Source organism: Sinohyriopsis cumingii, chromosome 11 (assembly GCF_028554795.1).
Source record: "Sinohyriopsis cumingii isolate HCF-2022 chromosome 11, ASM2855479v2, whole genome shotgun sequence".
NCBI lineage: Eukaryota > Metazoa > Mollusca > Bivalvia > Unionida > Unionidae > Sinohyriopsis > Sinohyriopsis cumingii.
Window position 1 is genome coordinate 110,910,288 of NC_142971.1, and position 17,127 is coordinate 110,927,414.

Genomic DNA, 17,127 nt, shown 5'->3' on the forward strand with positions numbered 1-17,127 from the left:
TTATAGGAAGTATCTTTATTTTAATCTCGAGATGACGCTCCTCAATGCTCTAACCAGAAGGGTAAGCTCTTCCATCTTGACTGTTTGAAAGCGGAATAAATATTTTGGTTCTAGGACACTAACACTGCATATATGAGTCCGCTGCATGTAGAACTTAGATGACATTTTGTAATCAGGATGAAACGATCGCATCCTTTCAGTGAGAGAAAGAAAGTAAGAGGCAACGTCGTGACATATCGCCTCGCACATGAGAGGAAGTGTTGACTCATATCCATACCAGCGATTTCGAAGACTACATGATCGAACCTGAATTAACGCCCTCCCAAAACCAACAGCCTACCTCCAGCGAACTTCGACCAATAGTTCCCTAAAATTACTACCACATTCGAGAGATGCAAAGCGTACTTCCAAAACATTTAGAACCACGGCCTGTACCTACACGGTGAAATATAAAAAGTTCAAGTCCTAAGTATCGCCCCAGACAGTCGAAGGTTTTATCGCTGATTCTTTGTTAGAGACACTGAAGACATTGAGACTGTGCTCTGCCTGTTGACATCTCATTCGCAACAACAGCCGCAAGGCACACATTTGTCAAGGGAAGAACCAATGCTGTTTTTGTCGCCAAGTCCTAGACTTCACACATGAATGTTGCATCCAAAAATACAGTCCTGAACAGGAGGATGAAAAGAAGAAAAAGACGCAAGTGGATTTCATTTTTTTTATATTTCGAATGAATACAAGAGACCAGAGTTCACATTCCTAATTTCTGCTTCGCTCAGCGGGCTTGTTAGAAGTGCATCCAAAAACTTATCTTTTACATTGTTCCGTTGTATGGAGATTCCAGAAGTACGTGAAAAAATCTTTCGAGGGTCTAATACCCTTCCCGATTTTGCAAAATGGATCTTAGTCCCTATCGGCGACACTTGAAGCGAAAAAGACATTCAGCTTTAAGGAGACTGCCATCGTTATGTTACGGTGGATACGATGGACAATTTCTTCTGAAATACTATTCAGAATATGGTATCAGATTCCCCTATGCCATCAAGAACAGAGACAAAATCATCAACATCCAAGTGAGACAAATACAGTGTAAAACCTCCATGAGATATTTGACCATGCCTCTGAGTCGAATGCTAAAAACGTTTGAAATAAGAGAAATGGCTAAAGGGTATCTTCCACACTTTTTCAATACCGAAACTAATCAACACGCGGTTTTGTCGCATTTGCCCGACAATGACAATTCAGACCCTGACAATATGTGCACCGAACAACACGATAAGTCTTCTACGCTTAGTACCACTTTCACGCTTCCTACCCATTCGATTTCAGGAAGAAATGTTCGAGTATTGCCGATCCGATGTGGATATTTTATGCCGTTGCTGTGGAAATGTATATGGATTATGGAGGGATCGATCCTTTGAAGAAAACCTCTACTATTATCAAAGCGAACTTCTTTGTGGTCCGCAGCACATTCATGCCCGAGAACACACTGGCCATCACACGCTCTCAAACCTCCCAGCCCATCAGCCGTCGATACTCTGCTAAAGGTCTGCGTTAGTTACGTTACTTACTTGTCCGTCGAGGAAGACATTAGAACCCAACATACCAGAAACGAAGGGGGAGAAAAGAGAATTGGAAATCTTTCGGTGGATGGTTGTGACTTAGAAGACCCAAGATCGTCTACGAATTTTAAGCAATCATATTTCACGGATGTCCAATCTGTTTTCCTCGATGGTACACGAAAGGTGAATTCTTAGACTACATCATGGAATAATTCTACTGGAAAATCTAACAACGACTCCAGAATTTAGAACAACAAGGATACCGAGTGGTAGAGATGTAAGAGTATAACTACGATAGTTGTTTCTAAACCAGACCCAAGTTTAGACGCATTGCCGAAAGTTACGACGTGGTAAACGTTGAACATCTGGATAGCCGTGAGAGTTAATTTGGACAACGAACGAATGTCACACACTTGTTTTACGGTGTGGACGAATATCATGGAGAAGAAATAAGATGCCTTGATGTTTGTTCGCTGTAACCTTGGATGTGCAAATACCGTCAATCTCCACCAGGACACCCTCACGTCTTGACAGAACACATCGATGTGGAACAGATTCGTCGAAACGGCGACTTGATCAAATACAAAGTATTACTTCCCACCCACTTTTACGACCCCTTTTTTCCACATTATTGCCAAGGCATCACTTTAGACCAGGTGGAAAAGAACTTATGAAGAAGCTTGTTTGCCAGTCATGCTAAATTGCTTGTGGAGAAAAATGTCACAACGACAGTTTACCCAAGACGGCGTACTTGGCAAATCCCTACAGCAATTGTAAGCTTGTGGTCGACAAAAGAAAACGAATGAAACACGTAGACGTCGTTCGTGAACATTTTACCTTTATCACTTACGAAGAAGAGCCAGACTTTGTACTTCCCGACGAATTTGGAAATGTCATCATTGCTGCCTACGTGACAGCCCATGCTAGTTTAAAATTCTTGGAAACCTTACACCTTTTAGGAGATCGTGTCCTGTACTTTTGCAATCGCAATTACATTCATCACCCTAATAAAGCTCATACAGTCATCAAAGGGGATTGCTTATGGGCAAGGGCAGGCAAACATCCGAAGACAAGATTTTGAGTTTTGCTAGCGGTGATCCCAAAGATTATGGTTACCAATGCCAAGACCCACGAGGAGAAATGAGTACCAACTGCAAACTGTGAACTATCGAGCACGTCAAGTGATGAACTTTGACGTCCTGAAAGGAGCTATGGCCTCGAGAGCATCACTACTTTCACTTGACAAAATTAGAGCTGCTCAAAATTGTACGGTTACAAAACCACCAAAAATTCTATCTAGTCGTGTACGAATGCGACTTCAAGACCAAAACACTTTACCTTCCGGACACACCGAGCTCCGGTGTAAAAAAGGAAAGATTTATAAGACCGGCACTTCGTTGTGACTATAAACGCAGAGCTAGAACATGAATCGTTCCAAAAAAATCACAAGCGCGCGAGGGAATCATGTTCAATAATAAACTCGAGTGCCTTGCGATCGCATCGATGCCGTACCTTGCGACATCATCGATTCAGCACGACATGGCTGTTTCTCTACAACTAATACCACATAACGTGATGCTGTGCTTGTACCACGCTACGGATCCAAATCGATGCCTCTCATTACCGTGTACCTTGCTATTTTACTGGTTATCATAGTCATCGTGATGCCGTGCGTGTACCACCTTACGGATAACATCCATGCCTGTGTAAACAACTTGTAATGTCAGTGCCACCTCAAAGATATGCACCCGTAAAAGAAGAATACACGCTGCCTGTGGCTTTGCAAGTCGATTCTAAACGAACAAGTGGAAATTACCTAAATATCTGAATGGACCTACACCCGAACAATTAGCCATTGCTAGGTTTATCTACTTAGGAGGAGTCAAGTGCTTCGTTTGCAGTGTGTGACCATTAACGCAAGAAGTTTGTGTTTATGCATGTATATAATACAAAATGATACCTTTCTAGCCAGTCTGCACACCAGTATCTACTTGTTATCCCGCCTGCCTTTTTCAACGTTAACACTATCGTGGTAGTCCATTTTCATAGTTGAAAACTGTCACCGTGGACATTTTTCAACGTTGAAAAGTTACTCACTGTGTCATGTTTGAACGTTGATAACTCTCCCCGTTGTCATTCTTCAACATTGAATATTGTGCCGGTAGAAAGGCTTGTGAAATGGACATCCATACACCCTTAAGTATTTTAACACACAATCTCGTCTTCGTATTGCACAGGTATATTTCACAGATTCGACACGGTACTATTGGAATGGCTCATTCAGTGTCATTTAGGAATTGTTATGTATACTTAATTTAGTTATATCCAATTTATAATATATTTATTTCAATTTAATTGTTTGTTTGTCAGTTTTAAATTTTAATTTTAATTTTCATTACATGATATTGTAACGTAAATTTCTTCACTGGAGATGATACCTGTTCCAGAAAATAGTTTCACATTGACTGTGCATTTTATTAAAAACAGGTGTTGAGCTAGATCATGACCTTGATTCAAAATTAGTAGCAACCATGTAAATAAGTTCTATTTTTATTTTAAAATGATTGGTTGTTGTTGAGGTCATGATGGGACTACTGATTTAAGATGTAAACAATTTTTTAAAATTTTATTTCTCAGAGTAAAATGATTGGTTTTCTTCAGGGTCACACTGGGTGTAAGTGATCTTTAACAAGTAAATAATTTCGACGAGGTTCTGGAACATGATCTCGTGACCCCCTTTTTGCGTTTTAGAATACGATATAACCTTTGTTTTGGAGACATGTTCTCAGTAGTTGGGCTTTTTCTTTACACTGGAAGGTGTATGTTGTGTTGTTTGGAGTTATTTCAAATTACTTGGATTCAAAAGGATTAATTATATTTTTCCTGGAAAATACGTGTGCTCATGTGAAATTGTTGAACAAGGGCAGCTTTTATAAAAATTTATTCAGATTTCCAAAACCGGAGTGATATTTTCTTGTTTCTACAAGGAACTGTAGACTTCAACACTACATATTACAGCACACGTCATCGTCTTCCATCTTGGATTATTCGTCGGGACACGAACTTGAAATCATTAGAACATTCTATTATTAGGACTTCGAAAATTTTATTCGTGGATTATTCTTGGATTATTTTTGGATTTGATTCTTAAAACTGTAAGTTCATATTTTTTCATTTTTACAGAATTTTTCCAGGGAAATGAATTATTATATTTTCAAAGCTTGTTATTTTCACTCTTCCTTGTGTTTTTGTTTATTCGAGTCTAAGCACGTAACATAAGAGAATGCGTGAGGAGATGTGACCAATGTCAAGGAAAGGTGTCGCTTCAAAATAGCCAAGAAACCACTCAGACCAATTCTAACATCACCGATAGCATTCCATCAAACTGGAGTGGACATCCTTTGACCATTGGAAGAGACAGAAAGAGGTAATTACAATCTTGATATGTTTTATTATATCAGAGGAAGGTAAAAGACAATTTTACTTTCATTTTGAAGTTTAAAAAAGTGTTACAAAGAGAAGACGGTGGAGCTGGCATTATCATGTGATCCTAATTGTAATTTCAAACATTATTCAAAGAAAATTAGATCACTCTGGTTTCGTTCCAGTTGAACCTTCAATTTTAATAATGATCACGTTAACATACTGCATTGCTTGATTTGCTTTCGATTCGCAATGCGAATGATTTAAAGGCTGCTGACTTCTTGTAATGCTATAATTTCAGATGATGTGCAAATTTGAGTAACGTTAAATTGTACTTCCGTTGACGCACAATAAATGGGTTCTGAAGTCATAACCGTGAGGACGAGACTGAAACAAAACAACCTTTCAAAGAAATATCGTGTAAACTATAAATTTGATGGCCTTGCATTTGAAGAAAGGGCTCATAACGCTTTGACCCTTTTGCCCCTTTTCAACTTTCTTTTGTCAAAACGAGGCTTCCGCTCACTTCAAAGGTAATATTTTGATAGTACGGTTCTATTAGTTTGAAGGGTGTGTGTGTGTAGAGTATCACAAAGTCATACTCCAATAATTTGACAAGGGCTCCTTTCTCAACTTAATTCGCCGATGTGGTCCAGCGCTTTAAGAAGCAGAAGTTCACGTAAAATCCACCTATAAATCGAACAGAATTTAAGTTCAATATAATTTTAAACCCATACTTTTCTTTACCAAAGAAAAAAAATCAAACGTATTTTTTATTCGAGTTATCAGGACCAGTATAATATGTTATTATATTTAACCTGCACGAAAGCGAAAATACATGTTTTGTATTAGTGTGAATGGAAATGTTGTATTAGCGGTATTGTATAGTGACCCGGTATAATTATTCACAGATGGGTTATATGATTAACGTGAATCAACATCAAGGAACTACCAAACCTATACAAGCACTATAGGTCTCGAGGTATTTTCGCAAACTAGTTTAGATGTTCAATAACACAATGCCTAACGTGCAACGTACATCATTGGTGACCAAATTGTTAAAAGTCAGAAAACGTTATAAATACTTGTTTCAGTGAAAAACTCGAACGTGACGGAATTTTCATTTATCTTAGCTTTATACACGTGTAATTCTAGTTCAGTACAGGAACAACACAAAATTTACAACACGTGCCATAGTCTCCGCTAAATTTGGGATGGGTTTAACGGACAGTAGATATGTAACAGTTCCGTGATTCGAATTATTCCGTTTAATGTTTTCTTTTTTTAATATTTCTGAGTTTAAAATTTGATCACAAAAGGTGGCCGTTGCTAGTTAGGGATTTTGAATAAGGTTCTTGACGTTTTTTAAACTGTATTTTCTTTTACGAATCACTTTAGTTTGTGCATTTTGTGGCGTATGTGTGGTCCTTACCAAGAGAATCGCCACCTGCCCGATTCAATGACCATGGTATCATATGACCCCGGACGAGGACCGTATTGTTAGAAGCAAGTGCTCCACCACTACGCCAATCGGACGACTAACTTCTTGCAATTGTAGCTTGGTTCTTGGGTGAATAGTTAAATCAATAAAACTTATTCACGACATAATTTATTATGATGGCTAAGCCATCTATGTTCTGTAATTACTGGACATAAAATCATTAGTTGAACCATGAATGTCTGCTTACTTGAATTTTTTTAATTGAAAATAATTTACAGATCATGGAGACTGGTGCCAGTCTACCGTATGCTAAACTTAAGCTGTTTCCATCGATTTTGTTCCTTGGAGCCAATACAGCGCAACACCTTAGCTGGTGCCCGGCTGTAATGAAACCGCAGTGAAACATTCTGAATGTTATAAATGGTTGTAATGAATTAAATATGTCCTAGCATTCTTTATAATTGGCAGATGTGTTCTACATTAGTTTAATTTTTTTGCAACGTCCTTGTAAATGTTTCTAGCAAACAAATAATATAAATTCAGTCATGATGAAACTTTTGAACACAGAATATGATCTCAGTAAATCGTTTCCCCATGTGCAGAATTCAAAACCATTTAAAAAGCTCGGATGCTGTCGTAGCTGAAAAACCGTCACCAACTTTCCAAAATGGGAAATTTTCCAATAATTAATGTGCAATATTTTATAAATCTGAATGAAACAGATTATGCGTTTAAGCTAAGAAGGGGGTCCCGAGTGGCCGAGTGGTCTAATGCGCTCTCTGTTACGGATCACTGCCATCTCACCTCTGTCTGCGTGGGTTCGAGTCTCGGATTCGGCTAATGTGGGTATGTGAGAAAGCTTGCCGGTAGCTTCTCGTGGGTCGGTGGTTCTTTCCGGGGTTTCCCGGGTTCTTCCTCCACCATTAATACTGGCCGCCATGTATAGCCTATCGTGTGCTGAAAAATGGCGTTAAACCCCACAACAACAACAACAACAATAAGCTAAGAAGCATGAAAAGAAAGAGCACCAAATTTCAAAGGAAAGTCGAATCTATGATACAATACTAAGAGATAATTTGACAGTGTCTTGATTAGTACTGTATTTGATAAAGGAGTACCAAGCAAAGGGCCATGCTGGACAAGCAAAAATTAAGGTGGTCGTTGCCTCAGTTAGGCAAACATCGTCACTGTGTATTGTTTTCTGAAATGCAAGAAACGACCAGTCATTTGTGACAACATTTAACGAGAAACTCATCGTCCTGAAATTTATTTAGTGTATAAAACTACTATACAATTTCTAGATCTCTTTTCATGACCAGATTTTTATGCAAATAAAATAACACCTTAAAATCTAAGTCTAATACCCTTAATACAAGTACCCTTAGCACAAATGAAATGGCACGCAAATAATCAACCACGAGAATGTAGCATGTGCTGTTATTTGCAGAAAATTCAAGGAATGTAAACCGTAACCCTTTTCTCCACACAAGAATAACAATATAGTGTTATAATCCTGACATTCTAAGTATATCGAAATCGTTAAAATATATCAAGTACTAAACGGAGATGAAAGTATGATTCATGTTCCGATACGAATATTCTTTGATTCCAGTTAGATTGAATAGGTCGATGTTTTTAGTTGTTAGAACCAAACTGAAATCTTTCTTTAGAAGTATAGACTTAACTGTCGTTGGAAAGGGACATGTTTAGGTTTCAGTGAAAATTAAGAGGCTACATGTGTGCAATTATTCATTTAACTATAATAAATAAAATATTTAAAGCTAAATTAGTGAAATAGACACGTATCAACAATAATTGATATTATAGGCATGTTCTATCATAGTCTCAACTCGCTGCTTATAATAACAATTCCCATGAGATTAAAGGTTGCATAAATCTTTGTTGCAAGCACCTTAGCAATGGTAGGGAGACAAGGTTCTCTTTCATACTGTAGACACCAAAATTGCCACCTCTTTTTGGACTTCAACGATGTATTGATTTTGGATTGATTAAGTTTACCTCCTCATTTGAAAAATTTGTTGAAACAAGTATTACCAGATATTTCCTACGAAATCGTCCGTGTTAGAAACATGCTGGTGTGTTTAAGGGTACTGGATGTTTCCCTATGGAGTGCGACATTTGCATAGATCCCCAAACCACCCCTGCAGTGCACCCGATTAAGTTCCATGTAGCTTTACAAAATAGAGTAAAGGAAGAGTTGCCCTGCGTGGAAATTAGGTGTCATAGCAGAAGACAGCGAACCTAGCGTGTTATTTTAATTCGATGTTCATAACAGAAAAGGGCAGTGGGAAGCTTAGAATTTGTCTAGACCAAAAAGACCTGAACACAAACATTCTTTGTCCCAGTGATCCAGTGAGAACTTTCGATAATATTTGTCCCAGCTCTCGGGTGATACATTCTTTACAAATCTTTTTGCCAGGTAAGGTTACTGGGCCATTACATTGTCAGAAAGAGCATCATGCCTTACCATATTTATATCATATCTGGTAGGTACAGATATCTCAGAATTCTATATGGTCTTGTCATGACTCTATAGCCTTAAACTAAGTAACGGAGCCAACAAGTTTTGTAAAATTCAAAATATAATTTATTTCCCTAGAATATAAACTGAACATTTAATGAACCATTACTATGGATTCAAACCCAAATAGTCCTATAAGTTCTATCACACGTCCAAAATTATAGAGCATTCCGAATGAATTGCAGTAGTGTTCCGAATGAATTCCACTTGAATGCACTTATGTGCCAATAGTTTGGAGGAGTGTTGCTGTGCTAACAGTCTTGGTGTATTACAATATAATCCAAAATGCTCTTGAATGAATTCACAATAATTTCAAAATAGTATTTCAGTCCTAAAGTCAATAAGCACACTGTAATTCCCATGAATAAGCTAGATTAATAAATCCTCTCTAATAATAACTGAACACAACTAAAGCTGATTCCGCTGGGACTAATGTTAAGATATGGAATGAACAATTCTGAAGTAAACATCCCTTCTATTAAAAAAAAATCAGTGACACAATAACAGAACCAGGATTAGGGTAATTTTCCCTTCAAATTCATAAGCAAAATCCACTCAGAAGCTTCCAGGGTCAAAAGGCCACAAAAACACGTTTACCTTCAAGAAATAATGATTTAATATATGCTCTAAAATCATCTAATTATGTATGTAATATGTTATTTATACAAAAATAGTTAGCTCCAGCTCTTAGCCTCAATTATGGATAAAGGTGAATTACAATAGTAATTGAATATACATAATATATAATCATGGACAAAAACCAACACATACTGCAAATTAAATATACATAAGAGTGAAATCATCTGGAGATGATTTCATACGCAAAAACTTAAGTACTATAAAGGTCTTAGTAGGGTAATAATCAACGTTGATGACATTCCTCTTTTTGGAAAAACAAGGGTGAAACATCATAGAAATCTAAGGAGCGTCTTACAAAGGTCACTTGAAAAGGGCATTCGGTTCAACAATGAGAAGTTGGAGGAAGGAGTCAATGAGGTACGATACTGTAGGCACCTGCTAACTGCCAAAGGTCTCAACGCTAACCCTGCCAATGTCACAACTATAAGGATATGTCACCCTCTGTAAATAAATCAGAGGTACAGACCATATCAGGTATGGTAACATAATTATCTAGGTTTGCCCTAAATCTGGCAAAGGACACAGGTCCCATGAGACCAGTTGCTAAGAAATGTGCTGAATTTGCCAATGATAAGACACAAAAAGTATGCACTCATAATGGTTAAGGAAATTACCAGACAGCCAGGTCAAATATTGACATACCATGATCGAAAGAAACCACTGACTCTCCAACGTGATGTGAGGAAATATGGATTAGGTGCATCCATTATGCAGGATGGTAAATCTATAGCATACACATCAAAGTCATAATCAGAATTAAACTTTGCGTAAATAGAAGGGGAAAAAAATCAGTGGCGTCACTAGATTGGTGTCACCCAGTGCGGTAACTCATGGCGTCACCCCCATGGACCTCCTTCAGTAACAGACCTTACAGAATCCTTAGTAATGTCATTTTGGTGTCACCCACTCTCATGGTTTCACCCGGTGCGGTCAGCACCCTCCCCCCCGCCCCGCACAACCCTAGTGACGCAACTTAAAGACATCTATGCAGTTGTATTTGGATTTGAAAAAAATTCACCAACTTTTATACGAACGCAAAGTACGTGTGCAAACTGATATTTGTGACTTGTGCCAAATTTTAGGAAACCTCTCTATGCTGCCCGTACATGTCTTCAGTACATGATACTAAGATTGCCAATATATGACATTGAACGTAAGCACATGTCAGGACAGGAAGCACCAATGGCTGACATATTAAACATAATCTTCTTAAATGACACACACCCAGAATTGTGGAATGGAACAGACCGACATGTCAGTATGGTAATGTGAAATCTGTCTGTAAGTGACAGAAAAATGCTGAAAATAATCTCTCAGACTGATCAAAATAAACAACTGAACAAGTGAGCACACTTAAGAAGGTAATGCTACAAGCTACAAGGTTTGTCAGCTGAAACATCCGTGTCAAAGTCAAAACAACCCCTGATTGGAATTTGAGTGATGAGTAATCTGTCGTGGAGGTATCATAATGAAAGGTGACAACATTGTAATACCCATAATCTTAAGGTCAAGTATACTTGAAATTGTACATGATACATCACATATGCATTGAAAACATGTACATCACCCGATATGGAAGAGTACTGAAACCAAACAAATTAGAGACTATGTGACAATAACAAAATGTGTAAATATCATCTGACATTTACCATGATAGAAACTGAAGTCCACCAGCTGTAACCATCTTATTAGCTGGAAATAATTTGTCAACAGTTTGTTTTCTTTTTTTCACAAGCTTCAGTAATCAGCAAAGAGATGAAATGTATTATGTACAGTGAAGTAAGCGAATATGATTAGAACATGTGCTCACTCATTTGCATTTGGTTTAATAATTAGAAGGATCGTTACTTAAACAATTTTTTTCTTCTTAAAAGTGGTAGGTTGTCCTAAGAGTTGCCTCTGTAAGTTATTGCCTCCTGAGTAACATCGTCAATGGATGTCACGTAGTATAGTATTTATCAAGCGCAGAATACCACCATGATAATCTTTAAAGGACTCTGTGAACTGAATCTTTGTTCTACGTTCACGATCAATATTAATTTTACACTCAATACTACCGGGAACTTTACTTTTTGAGAAGTAAATGTTAACTGGTATACTTTTTTCCCAAAGACGTCGGAGAATACGTGTGACCAGATTGTCTTGGTTGCAGTCTCCGTCCTTCTTGCAAATAATCGCGACCATCGGAATGCCAGGTGTTTGATTTCTTTGACTTTCCATTTTCGAGATCTCTAATAGTGGGTTGCTAAAAACATTGAAGCCAATAAGAGATGGAGTCCTTCTGCCTTTCGCTTTTGTCATTAAGGATTGAGTTTTGAATTGGTTTAATAAGTTATCGCACTCACCACCATGTGCAAGGTATAGAGACCTTTTCGGAGATGATTTTAAACGTGCACGCATGACAAACATGAAACCAGAAGTATACTTCATATACCTCAAAAGATCGACTGCAAAATATACTTTCGCATTCACACCCATGTTTTTAGCAAGATTCCAGATTTGCTGCAATTCAGAAAGAGTTGTATCAAGGATTTCTATGGTTCTTTCACTTTTTGCAGAAGTGCGAATTATTTCACCGCGATTGACCAAAACGATCTTCATCTTTTTAGGATGGATGCAACTGACAGCCCGCTCAGCATGTTCTCTGCTAGCACCAAGAGAAATCAGCCTTTTAACATTTAAGAGTAACTGATGTTTACTGGCATATTTTATCAGCTCATCGTACTTTGCATCTTTGATTCCGAGGTCTGCAAGGAATGACTCTGTCAAGTTCGTATTTCCCAACACAAATTGCCACTCTATGTCCTGTAAAAATCGGTTTTTGCATACCAATTGGTACAACATTGCTAGAAGTTCTGCTATTTGAAAGTTATTTTTTGTAGAAGTCATATTATAGAAGGCATATATCCCATGTTCTTGAATTTGCTTGACTTCTTCACTCTTGTATACTGGACAAATGCTATATAGTCTGATATCATCTACATCTTGCTGAGCAAGGTATCTGGCAAGAAAGAAATTGGGGTCATGAGGCAGAGTTAGAATAGTTCCAGTTTGGTCTACAAGTTGCACTGCGCCTGACAATTTGGATTGTCGTGTTCTTGGTACTAGGACAGGCAGTTCAAATTGTTTTGCTCCATGTTGTCGACAAATATATGTAAAGTCATTCTTAATTTGTAAATGGAATTCCTCAAGTAATTTACCGCCGAAGTATTCAATGTGGTCACCCAACAAAGGATTTGAATCAATATCTTCATCTTCGTTAAATATGTCTTGAAATAACATGACCCGACGATGACTTTCATGGTCTCTTAAAATTTCTCGATAGTTATTCTGGAACTGTAAGTCTTCCTCAAGGTTTGCCGGCAGGTAATGATTTCGTGCATCTAAAATCTCTTTTGCCGACGGTCGTTGTGAGGGATCAATCTGGACCAGACATCTGATAATACGAACTTGCATTGCTTTGTCTGACTCATTAAAGTCGATTGGGAAATTGCTCCGTGTCTTTAGTTCGCCAAAAACCTTTATCTTTTCCGAATCTGTCTCCATTGGCTTGTAACACATTTCAAAAACAGTTAATCCAAGACTGTACATGTCAGCTTTCTGATCATACTTGCATCGGTCTCCTGTCTGAGTTTCTGGAGCAGCGTACAGTTGCATTCCGACTCCTCCAGTCAAGCAGGACGTTTCCTCCCTGGCACTGCTTGTAGTAGGCGCCTCATCACGATTGACCATAGATTCCTGGAGACTAGCTTTCGAGTCTGGAATGCTTTTCCTTCTTTCAGTTGTTGCAAGTCCAAAATCGCTTATTTTTACAGTCATTGTTTCGGTTAGGAGGATGTTACTTGGGTGGATATCCCTGTGAATTATTCCTTGATCATGAATGTATTCCAATCCGGACAAAATCTGCTTTAGTATCCTCCAGAAGATATCAGTATCTTTCAAGAGATCCTGTCGAATATAATCCTTAAGATTGTTGCGACAGTATTCCATACGTATGCATATGTCACAAACGTTTGCTTTTCTTTCGAAAGATTCGCCCTTCTGCAAATTAGTTTCATCATATGTGTGAATACCGTCTGAAACATATTCCTCTTGGTCTTCTGGGATATCTTCACTCGCGTCTTCGAGCCCGAAATGAGCACAGGGATCTTCAGTTCCATAATCAAATTCGCTTGTATTTGTTGCTCGACTTTCTGAACTTTCACTTTCTGCAGGGTCATCGGTCTCTTCGATGGTCGTATTGTAATATCTAACAATATTGACATGGTTTAGATTAGACAAATGAGATACTTCTTGCCTAATCTCTTGATACCTTTCAATGGGATTCTTACCGTCTAGATTGATCTGAATCTTTTTCACTGCGTATATTTTGCCATCAAGTTGATGCAACACCTTCACGACACGGCCAAAACCACCTCTTCCTATACTCTCGAGCTCGATCTCTGACGTTACCGTACGACTAAGTCCTACTGCTTTCTTAAAAACTTCAAGAGGTTCCGCCATGGTGCATTTTGGCAGATTCTTGTCTAACATGTAGTTTCCCTATAAACAAAATAAAATAAAACAATTCTTGTCATAACTTTTTATGATTGTTACGATCAATAGGTCTATGTATAACCAATCGATCGATCGAACGAACGAACGAACGATCTATCTACCAATCAATCAATCAATCAAGCGGTTGTATGCATGTACGGTAATACGATGACACTCATTACTTTACCTAGCATTCAATTAGTCTTTTTGACCATAGTAATTGACATATGGATGAAGTAAATTTCACCTATAGTCTTTATGTGGATGGAGTGACTACGAAATAGAAACCAGCTGAATTTAATTGATAATCAGGATTCAACTACATAAAATGTCCGAACCACAGATAGAGTAATGTTTAGTCTGTCTTGAAGAGAAATATGTATTTTAATTCGTTCAAACAGATAAAGGTAACTTCATTATTGTATGAGTACTGTAAGAGAGTCCTTGTGTTTGGATTTGACTTTTGTCACCTATGGTGTCACAATACTCAACTTAGACCAAAGCCTTTCAAGAAAAAATGAAATGTGGAGCAAACCACACCAAAGAAAATACAACCAAGATTTTCAGCTATGCATTTGTTGTTTCAACAAATATAGAGAAAGCAGAGTTATTATTTTGTCATTTCTCGAATGTATCACTACTAGAACTTAAACAACCGGCTGATATCTCATCCAACTGTATTCCATAAGGAAACCATTAACATTTATATGTGATGTTCATTAGTTCAGTGGTGTTGGGGTTGGGGTAGCAGACTAAGAGTTAGTGGAAAATACAGTTCAATCCTTATTTCCGTTCTCAAACAGTTGGCCCCAAAACAATTTTAAAACTAGATGGTAAAGTTGCAGGACCGCCAGGTAGTCCATGAGCGCGGCCTAAGTTGGGGGTTGAAATATCTCACTATTAACTTTACAATTACATAGCTGTATACTAAGCAGGTGGAAAAGTCGCAGCGGACTTATTGTGCTTCTCATCCATTTATATCAGACATATGCTTGTTGCTTTTCTTGTTATTTTTATTATTAAGCATAATAAAAACAACTGTAAAAAAAATTGATGAGAGGCACTTATATGTACGGATGTCTTTTGCTCGGAAGAAGAGAGGTTTGTGTGTCTCTGTGCCTGCTGGAAAACCAGGCAAAGGCTGAGTGTACACTAGAGAGCAGATAATAATGTTTGTTCTGTTTAGTATTTACCCATCCTACGGTACAGCATGCGCTACACGTACATACATCACGCGAAGAGTACGAAATGTTGACGAGGTTAAGGCTCCCTTCTCCAAGGAGCCGTGATGCGTAGACAGAACATAGCATACTCGAGGAGGAGACAGTGTGGGCGGAGAGAGAGAGAGAGAGAGAGAGAGAGAGAGAGAGAGAGAGAGAGGGGGATAACAAGCCGACAGCCTTGAAGCATCGAGTCTCAATATTCCATTCATGTCTGGTTTACTGGTTTGACAGCCAGCTCAGAGAAACCGAGGCTGCTCGATACGAACCAAGCTGAGTCTCCGCAGTATTTGGTCGAAATGGACGTGCTCGCTCATGTGCAAGTGGTCAAAGACACCGTCTCCTAAAAGACGAACCAAAGTCCAGCTGCCGGAGGATAAGGAAATAGACCAAGTTATTATCGGAAAGTTCACAACGCTGCAAGCGCATGACTGGCTAGCTGGTAAAGTGAATAGAATACGCACCTGCAGAGGCCAACACGCTAATCGGTTATGATACGCTGGGGCACGTAATCACATACTACGTCCGGAGTATCAGCCTCATCATCATCCCACAATGTTCCACTCAATCAGTGCTGCGTACGAAAACATCTCGAGGCTTACTGATGCCCAACCATGCGGGGGATTCTGCAAGGCACTGTGAGGTAGATCTGCCACATGACCAGCTTCTCGAATCCCGCCTGACAACGTATTGTGAGGCTTTGGTAACTTCTGTCAGCTTTTTAACTCCTGACACACCCTTTCAGTAAACTTGCTGACTCTAGTATATTTCCGCAAGCTTAGTATCCAATATGTCTACTGTGCGTATTCTTATGTCACTTGTTTAGGCTCGAATAAACAGTAACACAAAAATGAGTGAAAACAACAAGCTTTGAAAAAAGACAATAATTTATTTCCCTGGAAACATTCTGTAAAAATGAAAAAATATGAAATTACGCTTTTATATAATCAAATCCAAACATAATCCAAGAATAATACAAGAATAAAATTTTAGTAATCCTAATAACAAAATGTTCTAATGATTTCACGTTCGAATCCCGACGAAGAATCCAAGATGGACGACGATGACGTATGCTGCAATCTGTAGTGTTGAAGTCTACAGTTCCGTGTAGAAACAAGAATTATCACTCCGGTTTCTAAAAGCTGAATAAATATGTATCAAAAAATCTGTCCTTGTTCCACAATATTACATGAGCACACGCATTTTCCAGAAAATAACAGAACTAATCCATTTTACTCTAAGAAAAAAAATTGTTTACATCTTAAAGACAAAGTCCCATCATGACCTCGAAAACAACCAATCATTTTAAAATAAAATAGAACATGTTTATGAAGGTTGCTACAAATTTAGAAACAAGGTCATGATTTAGATCAACACCTGGTGTTTATAAACTATCAGTCAAGGTCATACTATTTTCTGAAAAACGTATCATCTGTAGTGAATAAATTTACATTAAAATATCATGTAACGAAAAATAATTTTTTAAAAAAACTGACAAACAATTAAATTAAAACAAATATATATTAAATCAGATATAATTAATCAAATATAGATAACAGTATTGCAAACGAAAACTAATTTTACAAGGCTCAGAATGAATCGTCAGCACGTATGCAAGTCTTGTGCAAACACTAGCACTTGTGTTTCACATGCAAGTGCCAAACCACTACTATCATGGTCTTCATATATCTTTTGCAAGTTTGCATCCCTGCACACTAATCAGGTCGTGTACTAAGTCCACTCGGCTGTATAAGTATTCAAGTG

General features: G+C 38.0%; 1 protein-coding gene across 1 annotated transcript in view; it reads right to left on the reverse strand.

The window, feature by feature from the left end:
- Positions 1-7,680: 7,680 nt before the first annotated feature.
- The window catches only part of LOC149789293 (eIF-2-alpha kinase GCN2-like), a 43,001-nt gene continuing 33,554 nt past the window's right edge, over positions 7,681-17,127 (reverse strand). Inside the window, exon 2 of the mRNA XM_089975493.1 lies at positions 7,681-14,149. Coding sequence (XP_089831619.1) covers positions 11,537-14,140 — 2,604 coding nt within the window. The 5' untranslated portion in view covers positions 14,141-14,149 and the 3' untranslated portion in view covers positions 7,681-11,536. The remainder of the gene's footprint in view (positions 14,150-17,127) is intronic.